At 41.3% G+C, this 17,006-nt stretch overlaps 1 protein-coding gene across 1 annotated transcript in view; it reads left to right on the plus strand.

Annotated features, from left to right (window-relative positions):
• LOC129374207 (macrophage mannose receptor 1) overlaps positions 1 to 17,006 on the plus strand; it is an 18,341-nt gene continuing 1,335 nt past the window's right edge. The window contains exons 1-49 of the mRNA XM_055052486.1: positions 1 to 180; positions 1,701 to 1,846; positions 1,929 to 2,041; positions 2,184 to 2,317; positions 3,070 to 3,293; positions 3,397 to 3,500; positions 3,588 to 3,706; positions 3,818 to 3,953; positions 4,386 to 4,468; positions 4,587 to 4,706; positions 4,785 to 4,886; positions 4,966 to 5,124; positions 5,252 to 5,334; positions 5,436 to 5,577; positions 5,658 to 5,702; positions 5,796 to 5,963; positions 6,428 to 6,547; positions 6,623 to 6,733; positions 6,816 to 6,848; positions 6,946 to 7,080; positions 7,196 to 7,342; positions 7,999 to 8,133; positions 8,266 to 8,423; positions 8,786 to 8,930; positions 9,023 to 9,077; positions 9,160 to 9,226; positions 9,320 to 9,453; positions 9,530 to 9,573; positions 9,664 to 9,837; positions 9,928 to 10,082; positions 10,165 to 10,278; positions 10,359 to 10,474; positions 11,057 to 11,211; positions 11,285 to 11,490; positions 12,086 to 12,263; positions 12,343 to 12,567; positions 12,676 to 12,845; positions 12,923 to 12,993; positions 13,102 to 13,202; positions 13,287 to 13,406; positions 13,634 to 13,771; positions 13,848 to 14,002; positions 14,087 to 14,186; positions 14,274 to 14,509; positions 14,937 to 15,120; positions 15,209 to 15,457; positions 15,563 to 15,745; positions 15,836 to 15,892; positions 16,827 to 16,972. Coding sequence (XP_054908461.1) covers positions 126 to 180; positions 1,701 to 1,846; positions 1,929 to 2,041; positions 2,184 to 2,317; positions 3,070 to 3,293; positions 3,397 to 3,500; positions 3,588 to 3,706; positions 3,818 to 3,953; positions 4,386 to 4,468; positions 4,587 to 4,706; positions 4,785 to 4,886; positions 4,966 to 5,124; positions 5,252 to 5,334; positions 5,436 to 5,577; positions 5,658 to 5,702; positions 5,796 to 5,963; positions 6,428 to 6,547; positions 6,623 to 6,733; positions 6,816 to 6,848; positions 6,946 to 7,080; positions 7,196 to 7,342; positions 7,999 to 8,133; positions 8,266 to 8,423; positions 8,786 to 8,930; positions 9,023 to 9,077; positions 9,160 to 9,226; positions 9,320 to 9,453; positions 9,530 to 9,573; positions 9,664 to 9,837; positions 9,928 to 10,082; positions 10,165 to 10,278; positions 10,359 to 10,474; positions 11,057 to 11,211; positions 11,285 to 11,490; positions 12,086 to 12,263; positions 12,343 to 12,567; positions 12,676 to 12,845; positions 12,923 to 12,993; positions 13,102 to 13,202; positions 13,287 to 13,406; positions 13,634 to 13,771; positions 13,848 to 14,002; positions 14,087 to 14,186; positions 14,274 to 14,509; positions 14,937 to 15,120; positions 15,209 to 15,457; positions 15,563 to 15,745; positions 15,836 to 15,892; positions 16,827 to 16,972 — 6,450 coding nt within the window. The 5' untranslated portion in view covers positions 1 to 125. The remainder of the gene's footprint in view (positions 181 to 1,700; positions 1,847 to 1,928; positions 2,042 to 2,183; positions 2,318 to 3,069; positions 3,294 to 3,396; positions 3,501 to 3,587; positions 3,707 to 3,817; positions 3,954 to 4,385; positions 4,469 to 4,586; positions 4,707 to 4,784; positions 4,887 to 4,965; positions 5,125 to 5,251; positions 5,335 to 5,435; positions 5,578 to 5,657; positions 5,703 to 5,795; positions 5,964 to 6,427; positions 6,548 to 6,622; positions 6,734 to 6,815; positions 6,849 to 6,945; positions 7,081 to 7,195; positions 7,343 to 7,998; positions 8,134 to 8,265; positions 8,424 to 8,785; positions 8,931 to 9,022; positions 9,078 to 9,159; positions 9,227 to 9,319; positions 9,454 to 9,529; positions 9,574 to 9,663; positions 9,838 to 9,927; positions 10,083 to 10,164; positions 10,279 to 10,358; positions 10,475 to 11,056; positions 11,212 to 11,284; positions 11,491 to 12,085; positions 12,264 to 12,342; positions 12,568 to 12,675; positions 12,846 to 12,922; positions 12,994 to 13,101; positions 13,203 to 13,286; positions 13,407 to 13,633; positions 13,772 to 13,847; positions 14,003 to 14,086; positions 14,187 to 14,273; positions 14,510 to 14,936; positions 15,121 to 15,208; positions 15,458 to 15,562; positions 15,746 to 15,835; positions 15,893 to 16,826; positions 16,973 to 17,006) is intronic.

The raw sequence follows: 17,006 nt of genomic DNA on the forward strand, positions 1-17,006 counted from the left end.
TGCTCAGAAGCCTGAACACTTAGAGATCCAGCACAGCATTCACTGATAAGCTCAGGGAGGTTAAAAAAAATCAATACTAGGATGTACAGGGAATCACCTTGAAAGCCAAACACACAAATTAAATAATGGACGGAAGCGTTCTTCTGAAGCTGCTCGTATTTGCTTCTTTTCTTGCTTGTGGTGAGTATGTAGCTTTCTTTTATAAAATGTGTAAATATATTTAGTTGTTTGACGTTTGAATCTGATTCAGAAACTTTCTCAAAATCATACAAATGGAAACAGATTCAGTTGCATCATTTATGTTTGTCTGTTTCTGCAGGTTAAAAAATGACCAAAAAAAAAAACAACAAAAAAAACCCAAAAACAAAGTAGTTGTAATTTGAAGAATATATATATTTTACATTTTTATATTACAAGAGCAGTTTAGTTTATTTCAATTTTTTTCACATAAAGTTTTCTTATGAAACTTTTTTTTGTGGTGCATTGTAAATTTTCTCTGATAAAATATTTTACATGAGTGCATTCGCTTCGATTCTTACAACCAGCACTTACTGAGAGTGTCTGTAATCAGAATTGTGACGATAATAATAATAATAATAATAATAATAATAATAATAATAATAATAATAATAATAATAATAATGGAGGAACTGGGTTCCGGTCTAAGAAAGGAATTCAAATAATTGTCAAGTCACTGTCTCAGGATGAGACATCCTGAGACATGAATTGACTCTTCCTACTTTCCTAGATGGCCTTTCAACCAGTTAAAGTAATGAAAACATGTGATTCTACTATACTGACTGTAAATTTGTCAAACATTCACCTAAAGATTTGTGTGAGAATCCACATTTGGCTGACAGTCTGTAAATGCAAACTTGTCATGAGACTTTTATGATTGATGAGCATTGATAAGCTTTCTAAAACTGTGATATGCAGCATGTAGAACAGTCAGAGTATTTAGTGAAAAAAAACATATGTATTTATTTATTTATTTATTTATTTATTTTACAGTTTTTAATAAGAACTAAGATAAACTTTAGTAAACTTAGTTTACATAAAAAGTCCCATCACTGCAATGCTCTCCCTTGCTCTTAATTTTGACAATCAAAGGAATTATGTTTCTTTAATCCCACAATGAAAGTTAATTTTTTTTATTTAGCTTTTATTTATGAATAAATCATCTGTTATTCCAAAACTAAAGTAGGTTTTTTTTTTTTAACTCAAGACAGACTATTTGGAAATGTGCTTAGCATGTTTTCAACGTGACTTTAAAACATTTAAACTTTATATGCATTTAACAGGCCAGTAAGCAAATATTTACTGGCTTACTGATACTTACAGGGATGTTATTAATCAAGAGTGACAAATGCTGCTGCAGCACAATAACATGATCTCGCTTTTCCAAACTATGCTTTAAATCTTTAGCCAACCAGAAATGTAATTCTTCATTTTATTTGCAGCTTTTAACTCTTATAAAAGCATGGAAATGAAAACAGGAAAAAGCACTTTAACTGTGACAGTCGGATCGTCCAATCAATAAAAACATCCTTCAAAGTAAAATGTGAATTGTGATATCGGCTTGTGAAATTCTGCTGTTTTTAAAAACAGTGGTCGCACAGTCTTTGTCCAGATTAACAGTCACTACAAGACTAGACAGTGATCAGAGTTGAGTCTCCCACATTTCACTTCTCTCTCTTCAGCTCACAGCCAGTGTCGGCAAGGTTGGAGGGAATATGAGAGTAAATGTTACTTCTTTTCAACTGACACCAAGACGTGGACTGAGGCGAATGCGTACTGCATGGAGCAGGACAGCAACCTGATGAGTATTCAAGACATCCATGAAAGGGTGAGGGGTTTTAACACACATGACTATACAGTTACTCTCATGTTCATTTTTAAGCCATTTTTTTTTCTGTCTCCTTTTCTAGCTGTGGGTGAGAACACAAATCGGCACAGAGATCTTCTGGATCGGTTTGAACGACCTGGTCGTTGAGAACGTCTGGGAGTGGAGTGACGGGAAGCCTTTTATAGAATATTTATCGTATGTATGCTGCTGCTCCACGTTTTGAAGCCCAAATGAATGAATGAATATACTTTAGTGATACCAGAGGGAAATTCACAACATCAAGGGTCTAGAATTTATTTGCGAAGCTTTCAGGAAAACACTATTCCTGCCTCTTCAGGTTCTGGATGTCGGGCCAGCCTGATAACTTTAATGAGATGGAGCACTGCGGAGAGGTGGTTGGATACAACTTTGGACACTGGAACGATGACAACTGCAGCAACAAGAGGAAATATATCTGCAAATACATCAATGGTAAGAAAACCTAAGTGCCACTTCGACATAGTTTACTTTAATTTTTATTTTTTATTTTTTACCATTCTTTTAATTTTATTTTAGGTTTTTAGTTTTTACTTGATTACACTTCTTGTGGTGTGACGTTTGATCTAGATCCAGTATTTGATGAAGCTCTATAATGCAATTACATGCAAAACCTAAAAATAGCCACGACTAAAGTCAAGAATCAATTTCTTCATTAGTTAACATCATTAAATATTTCTGCAGAAGATATACAGGCAATGACAAACATAAATGTTCCAATGATGTCATTTTTTAATCCCAACACAGAACAAAGAAATTGAAGATAAAACATTTGCTGATACAAATCCAGATTCAATGCTACATTAAAGGGAGTGAAAGCATCGCTTTTTATACACGCTTTTAATTTTAAATGTGCCACCTAAATATCATTTCTTTCTAAAGGCATAGCTAGGTTCTGTAATAAATTCATTGTTTTGGCCTATACTGACGGTGTTTTCAGATTAAGTTTGTAAAAATGCTACAAGCAAATGCTAACACGCTTTCTCTGTTTGATATGACCTGTTGATACTTTGGCTTGTGGCATTTCAGTGCAGTTCCAGTTAATCCTGTTGATTAGTGTACATATTTACTGAAACAACAATGAAAGAAGGATGTTCGCTGCCTCAACACGCTTTTCTTTGAAAGATGTTGAATGTAATGACATTTCCAACACCAGAAGCATCTTCTTCTTCATTCCTGCCTTGCAGCAAATCCAGCCCCGCAGTGTGACTTAGCCAGCGGCTGGAGGCAGCACGGCTCCAACTGCTACAAGTTTAAGTCTGACACGATGAAGAGCTGGTCGGCAGCCAGGCGTGACTGTGTGGAGGAGGGAGGAGATCTGGTTTCCATAACCTCACTGGCAGAAAACACCTATGTGATGGGAACGCTGTCGTCGACACATCTGGATTTCTGGATTGGTCTGTCCACTCTGGTGAGAGGAACTTGTTGAGGCATGGAGAGGCTGACCTACTGGTCTGGAAGTAGATGATCAACGCAGGGCTACGTGAATGTGAAGATGAGCTTTCTCTCTCCAGAAATGCAACAAGATTTTATGTCAGCTTGATCCTGAGAACAGCCAGTTTGCCTGGTCTGATGCAATGCCGGTGAGCTTCTCTAACTGGGCGGTTACCTCCACAGTGTAAGAAGAATAATCCATCTTCACAAAATACATCTTCTATTAGTAAAAATGTGATGAATTTAGGATAAAGCTGCAGTTGTCTAACAGTGATCCACAGGTCGGCGGGTGTGCTGCGTTGGTCAAAGATACATCAGAAGCTTTTGGAAAGTGGAAGTCCCATTTGTGCCGATACGAGCGTCCATACATGTGCAAGCGTCTAATCAGCAGTAAGCAGAGCACTTTGTCTTTCCTTAGCGATGATGTGTTTGGAAGTTCAACTCAATACTGTCTGGATTTTCCTGACATCTCTTCTTCAACCCACTCTCCTCCCCGGTCAGCCATCTGTCTTCCAGGGTGGCAGAGCTTTAATGGCAGCTGCTACTGGATTGTCAGTAACGTCAATCAACTGACCACCTGGCATGAAGCTGTCACAAAGTGCTCTGCGATGGGGGCTCACCTGCTGTTCATTAACAGGTAGAGGATGAAGAACTTCCACTTCCACTTCAAAAATGTAATGACAAGTGTGTTTGTCATCTATGCGGGTTAGAATTGCAGCCGTGGACATTATCATTATTGCATGCATGATGAGTTGAAAATGGTCACTGCTGGCTTGGAGACACAAAATAAGTAAAGCAGCTACGGATACAACTCATTTATTTAAAAAACCCCAAAACAAATTATGTACTTTTTTTTTCTTTGTTGAATATATTCAACATATATATATATATATATATATATATATATATATATATATATATATATATATATTATATATATATATATATATATATATATATATATAATATATATATATATATATAATATATATATATATATATATATATTATATATATATATATATATGGAGTGGGGCACATCCTTTTGTTTGTCTTTTGCATGGTAAAGTCAAGAGGAGCAGTTTTTTATCAATGGGAAACTTCCAGACTTTCACCAAGTAGACATTCCTGATATCTGGATTGGCTTATCAGGTTAGGACTTTGAGTAAATCCTCTTTTTCTAAGCAGATAAAAAAAAGTCAGTTTTTAGGCCATAACGTACAGTTCTGATATACCATTTTAGTTATTTCCCTGCTTTTTCTGCATCCAGATATGTACCAGGACGGAGACTTTAAATGGACGGATAAAAGTAAAATCACGTTTTCAAACTATGGTACTGGCTGGCCCAGAAACACCAAAGACACTTGGGACTGTGGTCAGATCTACACAGGTGGGGTCTTCCCTCTGTCGCTCCGTTTATAATAAAAGATTCCTCTTGTTAGCTTCTAGAATAAGCCTTTTATTTCAGGGAACTATGAGGGCAAATGGGAAACAACTAACTGCTTCAAGAGTCTGGGTTACATCTGTGAGATGACCGGTGGACTGAACCCTCAACCAACTGCGTCTCCTGGTCGGTTTGTCTTCACGCTCCTTTCCCATATACTGGACAGTAATAGTGCTGCCAGTGACCGTGGTGTTGTTTGCTTCAGATGGCCATTGTGACCGTGGATACTTGCTCTATAAGGACTTCTGCTACCACTTTGAGACTGAGCAGGTGAAAAACTGGCAAGACGCCGAGGCTTACTGCGTCAAAGAGCAGGGTCATCTGGTCAGCTTTCATTCGGAGGAAGAGCTCAGCTTCCTCACTGGTGAGCAGCTTGAACATGAAATCACTGTGGTTTAAGAAAACATAGCGTCTGGCATACATACTCTTACACCTTTGAATTAGTTTGAGCTACACTGGATGTGTTTTTTTTTTTTTTTCTTTCTCTGCAGCTCACATGCCAGGTGAAGCCTGGGTGGGTTTGAATGACATCAGTATTGAAAACCAGTTTGTGTACACTGATGGATCAGCTGCAGTAAGTAGTACAACCAGTATGTCACCCACCATACTCCCATTTCCTGCTGTGACAATCAGAGCAGCATCTCAGTTTGTGCCGCTCTGTGCCGATGATCTCAGAATCTCCTGCCCTGGGCTCCCGACCAGCCAGACAACTGGGAGAACGAGGACTGCGTTCACCTGACGGGAATGACTCACCCTGACCCTGGGAAGCTTAATGACGACAAGTGCTCTGCCACGAAAGAATTTGTTTGCAAAAAAGGTGAGAAGCTTAAATACATTTGTACATCTTCTAGTCCTTCTTCTCCCTTTGTGGTAAATTGTTTCTTTCTGTCATTGCAGCAAAGGGTCAAGGGCCTCCTCCTCAGCCTCCAACATCTGGACCAGGTTGACTTGACGTTATGGTCTTCTTAGCTCTAAAACGCATAATAATGCGTGTTTCCCTGCACGCAAATGTCTGACTTGTTGCGTTTGCTGCAGGGTGGAATGAGAAATGCGGTTCGTGGACCTCTGACCCTTTCAACGACTTCTGCTACCTGTTTAACTACCTGTCGATGAGGACTTGGGCGGAGGCTCGAGCTGACTGTGTCAACCAGGGAGGGGACCTTCTCAGTATCACTGAACCTTTTGAACAGGCTTTCATACAGGGTATCTAGAGCTTTAAGTCATTTTTTAATCCAGGTTATTGTCAGTGATTGTCTATTTGCATTGACAAAAAAAACAACTAATAAGGCAAATCCCACTTGAAGTCGGGTTCAGGTTGGTTTTATTAGGGTTTTTTAGGACTGGTGAACATAATCACACTTTTAGGACTGGTGAACATAATCCTTACTTATTTATATTATTTATAGTATTTCAGTGTGTGGATTCTTAATTGCTTTGCTGTGATTATTTCTTGTTGCTCCATAAACAAGTTGCTAAAATAATTTTTAATAATTTAAAACTTCATGCTGTCCTTTATGAAGCCATCCAAAGAGGTGCGTTACATGACGTTCACACAGCATCACTGTGAGTCGTTGATCAAATAAAGCACATATTGGGTCCAGAGTGATACAAAAACGAGTCGGTTGCTGTGAAAAGCAGCCTACTGAAATGTTCGTGTTCAATCTCAGGCCTGATCCAGCAGGCTCCCACCGGGATCTCCCTGTGGATGGGGGGTCATGACTCCATCACAGAGGGCGGCTGGGAGTGGACGGACGGCTCTCCGTTCAGATACATTCGCTGGAATGCAGGTTCATATGAGACTAAAAACTTGTGAGTTACTTCTGAAAAACAACATCAGAACGCAAGATCTGTGTTCCCCACAGGTAACCCAGATGATTACTTTGGGGAGGACTGCTTGTCGATACTCATCAACGACGGCTACTGGAATGACGACAACTGCCAGAACAAGAGAGGATATATCTGCAAGCGGAGAGGTGAGGAATGCTGCTTGAAATGTTGCTGATGGTGAATTACAACCAGGCCAGAAGAGAGCTAAAATGAGCTTCTTCCTTTCAGGGAAAACACCAGAGCCTCCTCCACCACACGATGGTAAAAAGGACATCTCCGTACTTTTCTTATCCAGCACGATTCATCAACAAACCCAATTAAATGTCCCGAGTATTAATTCTTGTCGTTTTTGTCACAGGTTTCATGACAGCAGTTGTGTGCCAGGAATCCGCCGCTGTCCTTCACTGCCCTCAGGAAAGCGTGATAAACATCCAGTCTGCTTTCTACGGCCGCAAGAGCAATGACATCTGCCCACACTTCGAGGGATCAGAAGGTTCTGCTACAAATGAGCTACAATGGATGGAAATACAGATCACTGCTACTACAACCACACACCGTGTCATCAGTATCATATAATAAAAAAATATGATTTTGTTTTTGTTTTCCAGGGAGCTGTACAGTCGAAGGAGTTCTTCCTCAGTACAGGAAGGCATGTGATAACCGTCCTTTTTGCTTCGTGTACGCCCACACTGAGGAAGACCCCTGCCCCACCATCTCAAAATATCTGGAGATAGTATATAGCTGTGAACAAAAAGGTAATATCTTTTTTTTCTCATTTTTATGTGAATGATTTCTCTATATTGACATGTAGAAACAAAATATTAATATCTGTCCAACCCTGACCAAGTGTTGTCCACTTGAACTTAGGCTTATCTCTACAGACACCATCCTAATAAAAATACAAAGAACAGGTTGAAATAGTGAGAATTGTTGATGAAACCAGAAATAAAGCCAATGGAAATGTTGCATCAATGTACAATATAACCCTGCAGTAAAGCCACATATCCAATAAACATCCACACAATATTCCTCTGCTTAATGACTTGGCAGAAAAATAAACATGAAGTGAATTTTAGTTGATTTAGATGCATGTCAAATAAAAATGTAACATAAACCACATGGCATATGACTTAAATCTACCTAATGTGAATAGCTATTCACATTAGATTTGAACCGCAAAGTATATAACCCTTCCAAATCAAATGATAGTGCACACATGTTGCTTCAATGATAAATATTATTACTATTTGTCAGTGGTTTTGGAAGAATGAAATGCACCAAAAATACATTAAGGGGTGCAAAAACTGCAGAACAGAAATGATCTTATTTTCTTCACAATACTTTTGATACGATTTCATTACACATGCATTATCATAAACACCAACTATAATCAGCCATGCTTTTCTCACAGTGTGTCTGCACGGCCTGGGTGTTGAGGATGGGAACGTCACAGACTTCCAGCTCTCTGCTTCTTCTTCTATTGGTTCTTTTACTGCAGACAAAGCCCGTTTGAATGGAAACTCCTGCTGGATGCCCTCAGGAAGTGGTCTGACATTATTATTTTTTTAATATAATTTCTTCAACATTATGACTAAGGGTTGAATTTAAACTTCTAGGGAAGAGCCATTGATGGGTTGATTTCCAGGTGAAACCTGATCTCTTGTGTCTCCTCTTTCAGCAACTTCAAGCTGGATCCAAGTGAACCTGGGTCAGACCAGGAAAGTAACTGGGATTGTAATCCAGGGTTGTCCTCAGAATGACCACTGGGTCACTAAATATAAGCTGCAGCACAGTATGGACGGGGCAAGCTGGACTGACTACACTGCTGATGGAGATGTGAGTATGACAGGGTTTGTACACCATCTGCTGTGAGAAAATATTTGTATTTCCAGAATTGATCTTTTTCTTCATCTGAACATTACGTTGATCAGCCGTCCATGCCTCATTCTCCATATTTGAAGCAGGATCACTGTTTGTAATAAATGTATCAACTTTTATGTTTGTGCTTAAAAATGCAATTTCATGGACTGAGATTTGAAAATCAGATTTTTCAGTAGAATGGAATTATAGTCTGAAAATGTATATAAACCTTAATCACTATTTGAGAAAATAAAGGTTTTCTAGTTTGGGATATTTAAAATGTGCTTTTGCTTAAATATTCATTATAATCATTCTTTGTTGTACTTCTCTATTTGCAGTTTTTCCCAGGCTCAACAGACAGAAACATCCCTGAGACCCAGCTGCTGGGAACCCCTGTGTCCGCTCGGTACGTCCGCCTCCGTCCACTGGAGTTCAGCGGCCAGGCAGGGCTCCGCTTTGACGTACTGGGATGCACACCTGACTGTGAGGAAGTCATAAGACTTTGATTTCCAAAGAAATATTGTTTTGGTTTCTAATTTCTAACATTTTTATCTAAACTAACTCTGGTTTCACAGATGCAATTACATGTGCCAACAAGCCCAACTTCAGTTTTGCCAATGATCAAATGACGTGAGTCAATTCCAAGATATTTCATTCATGCTGCAGCATTTGGATGATTCCAATTTATGCTATAATCTCGCTGTATTTTCAGGGTTCATTGTCCAGCTGGGTGTGCTAATACAGATTACCTAGTGTACGGCACATCAGTATATCGTGGGGTATGTAATTATGTCCCATTACCTGCATCACTTTAAGATGCATCTAGATTTTTTTTTCTCTTATTTGCTTGTTTTCACCTAATTTTGCAACAGGACTCAAACATCTGTGCAGCAGCCATCCATGCTGGAGTTGTTCTCAATGAGAACGGAGGAGACTGCACTTTGTTAAAAGCTCCTGGTCAAAGCTTTTATCCCGGGTCCACCAGGAACGGCATCATCTCCAGACAGTGAGTCCAGGACTCACTGTCTCATTCTTTAACTCTGTTTTTTTATGTAGCCTGACTAAATAATGTTTGGCTGCAGGTTTAATGGAGACTATGATGTGTCGTATATTTTTTCAGACGGGGGTGAGTAAAGATTTATTCATAATCAGTTCGATTATTTCCAGTTTTCTTCATTCTTCCTGCTGAATCCCTTTTTCGTCATCCTGCCGTCAGAGCTGAGATGCTCCGGGCCTGACTGGTATGAGTTTGGAGACTTCTGCTACAAACCTTTTGGAGACAAAAAGACTTGGCATGCCGCTCGGAGATCGTGCAGGAATCTGGGCGCCGAGCTTGTTTCCATCCATTCCATGAAGGAGCAGAGCTGGGTGGAGAGCTACCTCTACATGGGTATGGATGGAGATTGAAAGAAAAGAAATAAAAACGTAGAGCTGGAGATCAGAGGCCAATCTTTCTACGTGTGATTGTTTCGATCTGCAGCCACCAGTGACGTGTGGACTGGTCTGAACGACCTGGCCGTGCCTGGTATGTTCATGTGGTCCAATGAACACATCGTAACTTTCACCCATTGGGCTCCAGGAGAACCCAACAACCATGACGGCTTCAGTGAGGATTGTGTTGAAATGTTACACCAGGTGAGAACTCTTCTTTGTATCCATGCAGCCAATAGAAAATATTTATATTCTTTGCAGATAATTGAGATTTATTTTCTTGCAGACCGGCAGATGGAATGACGCGTCTTGCACAGAGCTTAACACCTACATATGCAAAATGCCCAAAGCCCATTACCCTCTCCCATCAGTCAAACCCACCATGTATGGATGTCCGCAGGTAGGACCGACTTTTCCTGTCGTCTCAGTTGTATTTATTACTTTAAAGCAGCAGTGAATTTATCCCTTCCTGCATGTCAGGGTTGGGACGCGTACGGCTACTCCTGCTACTGGATGGAAGAGACGGCCAGGAGTTGGTCCGATGCTAAAGCTTTCTGTAAGGAGCAGGACGCCGTCTTGTTGCACATCGGAGACATGTGAGGACGAATCTGTGTTTTTCCAAACAGCAGAGATCTGAATGATTGAGTAACGCCATGCAAACGTATTCATAACCTTGAATCATTTTCATATTTTAATCTCAGTATCATTATTTGGGTGGGTACAAAATGTGATAGACCAGTGCAATTTAGAGTATTGGTTGCATTTGTATGTAGCCACCTTTCACTCAATTCAATCACCTTTCATTGTGTCTATGACTGTAAGTCTTCTGTGCTATGGCAATGGTTTCTGCAGAGGGTAAAAATTTGTGAAAATTATTGATTGTGAAATAGAAAATTCAGTAAAGATCAGGACATTTGGCATACAATTCACTAGTGTTCTCCACAGGATAGCCAGGGGTAAATAACACAGAGGCAAACTTTTACTAGGCAAGTTGGATGAATTATATCAAACTCAAAGGAGCTGATTACATGTGCATATCACAGATGAAAAAACCCCAAAATAAAACCACATATTATTTTAATTTCTCTTCAAAATAGTGCTTTGCCTTGTGTTGGCGTATCACATAAAACTCTAGAAGAGATGAATCCAAACATGATGTCTTTTATGTTTCACTGCAGCTACGAACAGTCCCATTTTACAGTAGCCTTGTCAGGAAGAACCAGTTTCTGGTGGATGGGGCTGCGCGCCCAGGGAGACATGAGTGGCGGGGTCGACTACGTTTGGGACAACGGTTTACCTTTGACCTTCACTCACTGGGACAAAGACCAGCCAGGTACTAAAACCAAGTGTAACCTTTCCTGAAAGGGAACAAGGATGAGAAAACATGTACTGTCTTTTTTTATCAGACAATGAAGATGGTACCTGCGTGGCTATGACAACGGGACAGATTGGCGGTTTCTGGGACGACAAACAGTGCTCAGAGAAATACTCCTTCATCTGTGAAAAGGCCAGACCTGACATCACTCCACCTACGAAGGCTCCAACTCCTCCTCCGTCTCAGGGCTGCGCTGACGGCTGGACGGCTTTGCCCCACTTCAGGAACTGCTACAGGGTGATGATGACAGTAAAATAGAGATTTAAAGAGGATCTGTTATCCAAAATTTACCTTTCACATGCTTTTGTATTTCCAGTTGGATCTCAATTGCTTCTTATATCAGCCCAGGCGGCAGCTTTTGGCAATAAGTTAATGTTCTTGAGCCGATTCAAGAATGAGCCGAGTCCAAAGCCTCCCAGTTGCAACCCAAGCAGAGCTCCAGCATGTTTAATCAGCTGGTTTGCCGCTGTACAATGGCTGCTGAAAATACAAGTGTTTTGTTGTTCACTCACCATCTGGGAACCACTTTCTGTATTCTTGTTGAATGTAGAGGAGGCTCCACTTCTGCTTTCCAAAGATGTACGGTTGTATAATTCCGCAGCCATTTTCATAAAGTTGGCCATCAGCAGCTTATTTGCATTCAAAGTGACAAAGGAGTTCAAACTAGGCAAAACTACTCAGACTGAAATCTCATTATATAGGAATGATGTTGTGCAAAAAAATGTAAAGAACATGCTTTGTATGGCCCTTAGAACTATCCTAATTTGTTCTAGAAAGCATAAAAATTTTAAGCCATGAAAGAAACTGATTTTCTTGTTTCTGTGTAATGCAGCTTTTCCACAACGTGGACTGGTCCCAGAAAAAGAGCTGGGAAGCAGCACAGGAGGACTGCATATCCAGAGGAGCTAATCTGGTCAGTATCCACAATCATGAGGAGGAGGAGTTCTTATCTGTGTACAGTAAAGGCAGCGCTAAGTGGATCGGGCTCAGGCACAACCCTACAGAAGGAGGTGAGAAGTTGACTGTGTTTTTCTATGAATTTTAAATGGAATCTGAGACGAGAACCTAACGACTCTTCATTTGTCTCAGGGTATTCCTGGAGCGATGGAACGCCCTTGTCACACACAAACTGGGGCCACGGGGAGCCAAACAACCACGAGGATCGTGAGGAGTGCGTGGAGATGGTGAGCAGCAACAACGGGACGTTCTCCTGGTGGAACGACCTGAACTGTGACGCGCATCAAGACTGGATATGCATGATTTCCAAAGGAAAAACCCCAATCATTCCCCCAGTGCCTCCATCTCCTGTCCCAGGTAAACTATCCCCAACGTGCACCAGTTGTTCCAACCTCCAGGGGAAAATCATCTAAATGAATAATCTCTCAAGACATATTTGTTTTCATGCATCCTTCCCACTACCAGCTCCTGATTGTGGCTCCAACCCTGGCTGGAGGAAGAACAACAACATCTGTTACTACTACAATGACACCGATATAGTTGACTTCCACACAGCCATCATGCGTTGCTACGCAGAGAAGGCCATGCTTGTCTCCATTCTCAACAAAGATGAACAGGCATATGTCAACAGCATGGTACGCCTTGTTTCTTTGGCTTCTGTGGACGTGAGAAATAGGAACAAATATGTTGATTTGAAGTTTCACTCTGCCAGGTGGGCACAGGGAAGGTGGCTGCAGCCTGGATCGGACTGAGGATGTTTGGCATCGCAAGTGGACAGTACATGTCGGTAGACGACAACATGGAATAGAATAGAAATAGCCTTTATTGTCCCACAGAGGAAACGAGTTTCATGTACAAGAATTAAGGAGATTGGTTGTTTTCTCTTCTCAGGTGGATAGACCTCTCCCCTCTAACATACACCCACTGGGCACCGGGGGAGCCAAACAACGCTAACGGGGAGGAACAGTGTGTCCAGATGAACAGACATCAAGGTACCATTAACTACTATTAACTGTGAAAATAAGCAAGCCCATCCCCATTCTCACTCACTGAACAATGATCTCTGGATTGGGAAGGTGGCTGGAACGACGCCAACTGCGGCCGAGCAGGAGCGGGTTACGTCTGCAAGAAGTTTCCTGGAGACGTCCACACGCCTCCTCCCCCCACACAACCCTGGGAGGGCAACTGTCCTGCAGGTAATGCCTGTCGATGACAAATGCAACATCAGGAAGATTTTCTCTGTCTCTCGAGCATCCTTCATTAGATCTCAAAATGTTTGTGGATCTTTCCTTAGGATCTGGATTCATTGGTTCTCTTCAGAAACCTCTATTTTTGGTTGTGATCAAAGATTAGTAGAGATGAATGGTTGAAGAGGTTAGAAAGCAGATCTTTCTTCACTCATTTCCGTCCTTTTGTCCTGCAGAATGGATGCGTTTTAAGGACAAATGCTTCATGTTTAAAGGGAAGAAAGATGACATCAAAGCAAACTGGTCTCATGCTCGAAGCTGGTGCAAGGATCAAGGAGGGGAGCTGGCAATTATTGATAACCAGTATGAGAATGGTAAGCTCCACAGAGAACCAGCAAAAAAACAAATTAAATTAGCCTGTCAGCTCATTCTTTGTTTTTTCTCCTCAAGACTTTGTGGCCAGCTATCTCAAAGATCTAGAGCTCCCCACTTGGATCGGTCTGTCGGATCTCTTAGTGGAGAATCAGTACGCCTGGAGCGACGGGGTCAGTCCAGTGCTCTACACCAACTGGAATGAACACGAACCCAACAACGCAGGAGGAACGGTGAGCTCTTTTTCTTCAAACTCTTGAGGATTTTTTGAGGTTGCCGTGAAACATGTTCATGATCTTAATTGTTCTACATGACAGGAACACTGTGTGGCCATGACTCACGGCGCTCTCGCTACCGGCAAGTGGAACGATGACGCCTGCCACAAGAATCATAGCTTTGTCTGCTACAGAAAGAAATGTAAGTCAGATAATGGCACTTATTTTAATCTTAGAAAAGATTCCCAACAATTTGAAGCTGGCAGCCAAATATTTTTGTCTTGATCAGCAAGCAGCATCCAACCTCCTCCTCCCACGAAGAGCCCTTGCCCTGCCGACTACATCTCCTGGTACCAGAACTGCTACAAGCTGATTGAGGAGCCGGCGACTTGGGATGCGGCTCAGGCGGCCTGCGAGGAGCAGGGTGGCAACTTGGCCAGCATCGACATGAGCTACGATCAGGCCTTTGTGGCCGGCGTCGTCCTGCAGGGAAAGGCAGATGCCTGGATTGGATTAAGGCGCAAGGTTTTACAATGGCTAATGTTACCTACAGTAATGTTTACATTTATGTTTCTGCCCCCTGAACTTAAGACTTTGTCAAATTACAACCACAGAATTCAATGATTTTCATCATCTGTGAGATATAAACATAAAAAGTACAAGAATCAAGTACAAGGCATGAAATATTTCACTCCATTTCAAATGAATCTACGTAATCTTTCAATTTCTCTTGACAATATGCGTATATTTAGGTTTTATTCACTACTTATGTGGGAAATTGGAATTTATTTAGGGGTGTCAAAATAAAGAGGGCTTTTTGTGAGTGTAAGATGACAAACTCTCCAAAGGTTCAAGGCATATCATTGTCTTTGCAAGTAGAAACACATTTCTTATGGCAGAGCAACATCCTGATTTCAGTCAGAGATAAATCCTCAGCTGTGTTGTGATGCAGGAGGACAGCTCCTACATGTGGACAGACGGCTGGCCAGTTTTCTTCACTCAGTGGGGTCCAGGAGAGCCCAGCAACATCCAGGATGAGGGATGTGTCAGCATGCATGCTTCAATCTGGTTCCACGGGACCTGGAACGATACCAAGTGTGACCAGGCTAAGCCCTACATCTGCAAGATCTCCTCTGGTATAACAAACCTGAGTGGTGTATGTACTTTTTCTTTTGCAACAGATCATTATACCAATAAGTCTCAAATCATTATTAATGTCTGCAGTAAAACCGCCTCCCACTCCCAGCCCCGGTGATGGGAAGTGTTTGCCTTTCTTTGCTCCTTACGGCCGGTACTGTTACTTCATGTACGACGGGGCGGAGGGCTTCTCCTGGAACGACGCCCGACACTACTGCCAGTCGGTCAGGACTGAGCTGACCTCCATTCACAGCAGGGCAGAGATTGAGTTCATCAGGAACCTAAACTTTACTAAAAAGCACAACATCTGGATCGGCCTTACCCGGGACAGAAACTGTGAGTTGGCAATGAAGCAGAAACAGCAACCGTGATCATTCTCTCTTATTGAGTCCAGTACCTGCAAACAGCTCACCGGTACATATGACATGTTTTGCCACTTAGTTGGTTGGGGCTGGACAGACAAGACGTCGTTGGGATTTGTTAACTGGGCTCAAGGTGAGCCCAATTCGGCCTTCCATCCCGGGGATATTGCCGAGGAGAACTGCGTGGAGATGTATCTTGACGGGCGCTGGAACGACAACAACTGCCTGCAGAAGAGAGGCTTTGCATGTCGCCACCGCCAGTGTAAGGAGTTCCTCTTGGATTTTTCATTTTGAATTTTGATTCAGAGTTTAGTTTTTGATTTAACAGTTTGTGTGTGCACTTTTCTTTCAGATTACACAACAGATGATGGCAAAAATCCCATCTTCCCCACTGACAGCCCAGGTGGAAGTAAGTGATGAAGTGGATGACTGTCCATTCAGCTCTTTTAACATCATAGTGCATGTCTGCTGTTTAAAATTAAGACCTTCAAAGTGGTGAGATATATTGCACATCAAGGCATTCTAATCTCATGAAACCATTAGTTGAGCATTTCACACCTTAAATTGGTTGTTGAGGACCCAACATTATAAGCCGGCTGTATTTTTTCCTAAAATATAGTTTGAAAAACTAAAGGTATGAAATATTTGCATATACAAATATTGTAGTCTGAAGATCAAAGTATGCCTAATAATTTGACAATATACTATTAAAATAAAAGAGCAGGCCTCTTTAGATGTGATGATCCTTGCAAGCCACCAGGGGCAGCAGAGTTCTTTCTAATGTATCAATGTAGGCCTTGTTCTACTATGAAATCTTGAATTCTGTGATGTAGAAGAATATCAGATTAAAAATAAAGAGCAATTTGTTAAAAATAAATAAATAAAAACAACGTTGAAGCCTTAACAAAGTTAAATGACAGTGAAATTCATCCCTCAAATAATTCAGGCTTTTATCAAGCAACAGGTGAAGAGGTTCTAATACATGCAGTCATAAAGGAGAACGATTACAGGTACATAAAAAAATTGAATAGGTGACAATAAATGTCACTTATTCCAGTGAGTGAAACTCGTGTATTATACAGATTCATGACACAGACTAAAATACCCCAAGCTTTAGTTCTTGTCATTTTGTGAGCGGTGTGCAAATAGTGAGAACCCAAAATTCACTGTCTCAGAAAATGTGTTGAGTTACACTCTTTGTTGTAATTGTCTAGCCTATTGACCCATCAATAGAGAGACAACAGAGCCTCAGAGACTTGTGGTTGTGCTTTGAGTTCATTTGTTGATGTGCCATTATTTGATCCCAATAGTTTGTCATTTTGACATACCTGCTGTGTCTACAGATGCCGGGGTGGTAGTCGGCGCCGTCATTGGAGCCGTCATCTTCTTCTGCTTGGGGGTTGGCCTGCTGTATTACATCTTCAGAGTGAGGGGATATAAACTGAGCAGCTTGAGCTTACCAACAAGAACCACCTCCCGTGTTGATGTGGTAGGTTACAAATCAGCGCTGATATAAATCCAGT

The sequence above is a fragment of the Poeciliopsis prolifica genome, unplaced genomic scaffold (genome assembly GCF_027474105.1).
Source record: "Poeciliopsis prolifica strain line A6 unplaced genomic scaffold, Auburn_PproV2 SCAFFOLD035, whole genome shotgun sequence".
NCBI classification, from domain to species: domain Eukaryota; kingdom Metazoa; phylum Chordata; class Actinopteri; order Cyprinodontiformes; family Poeciliidae; genus Poeciliopsis; species Poeciliopsis prolifica.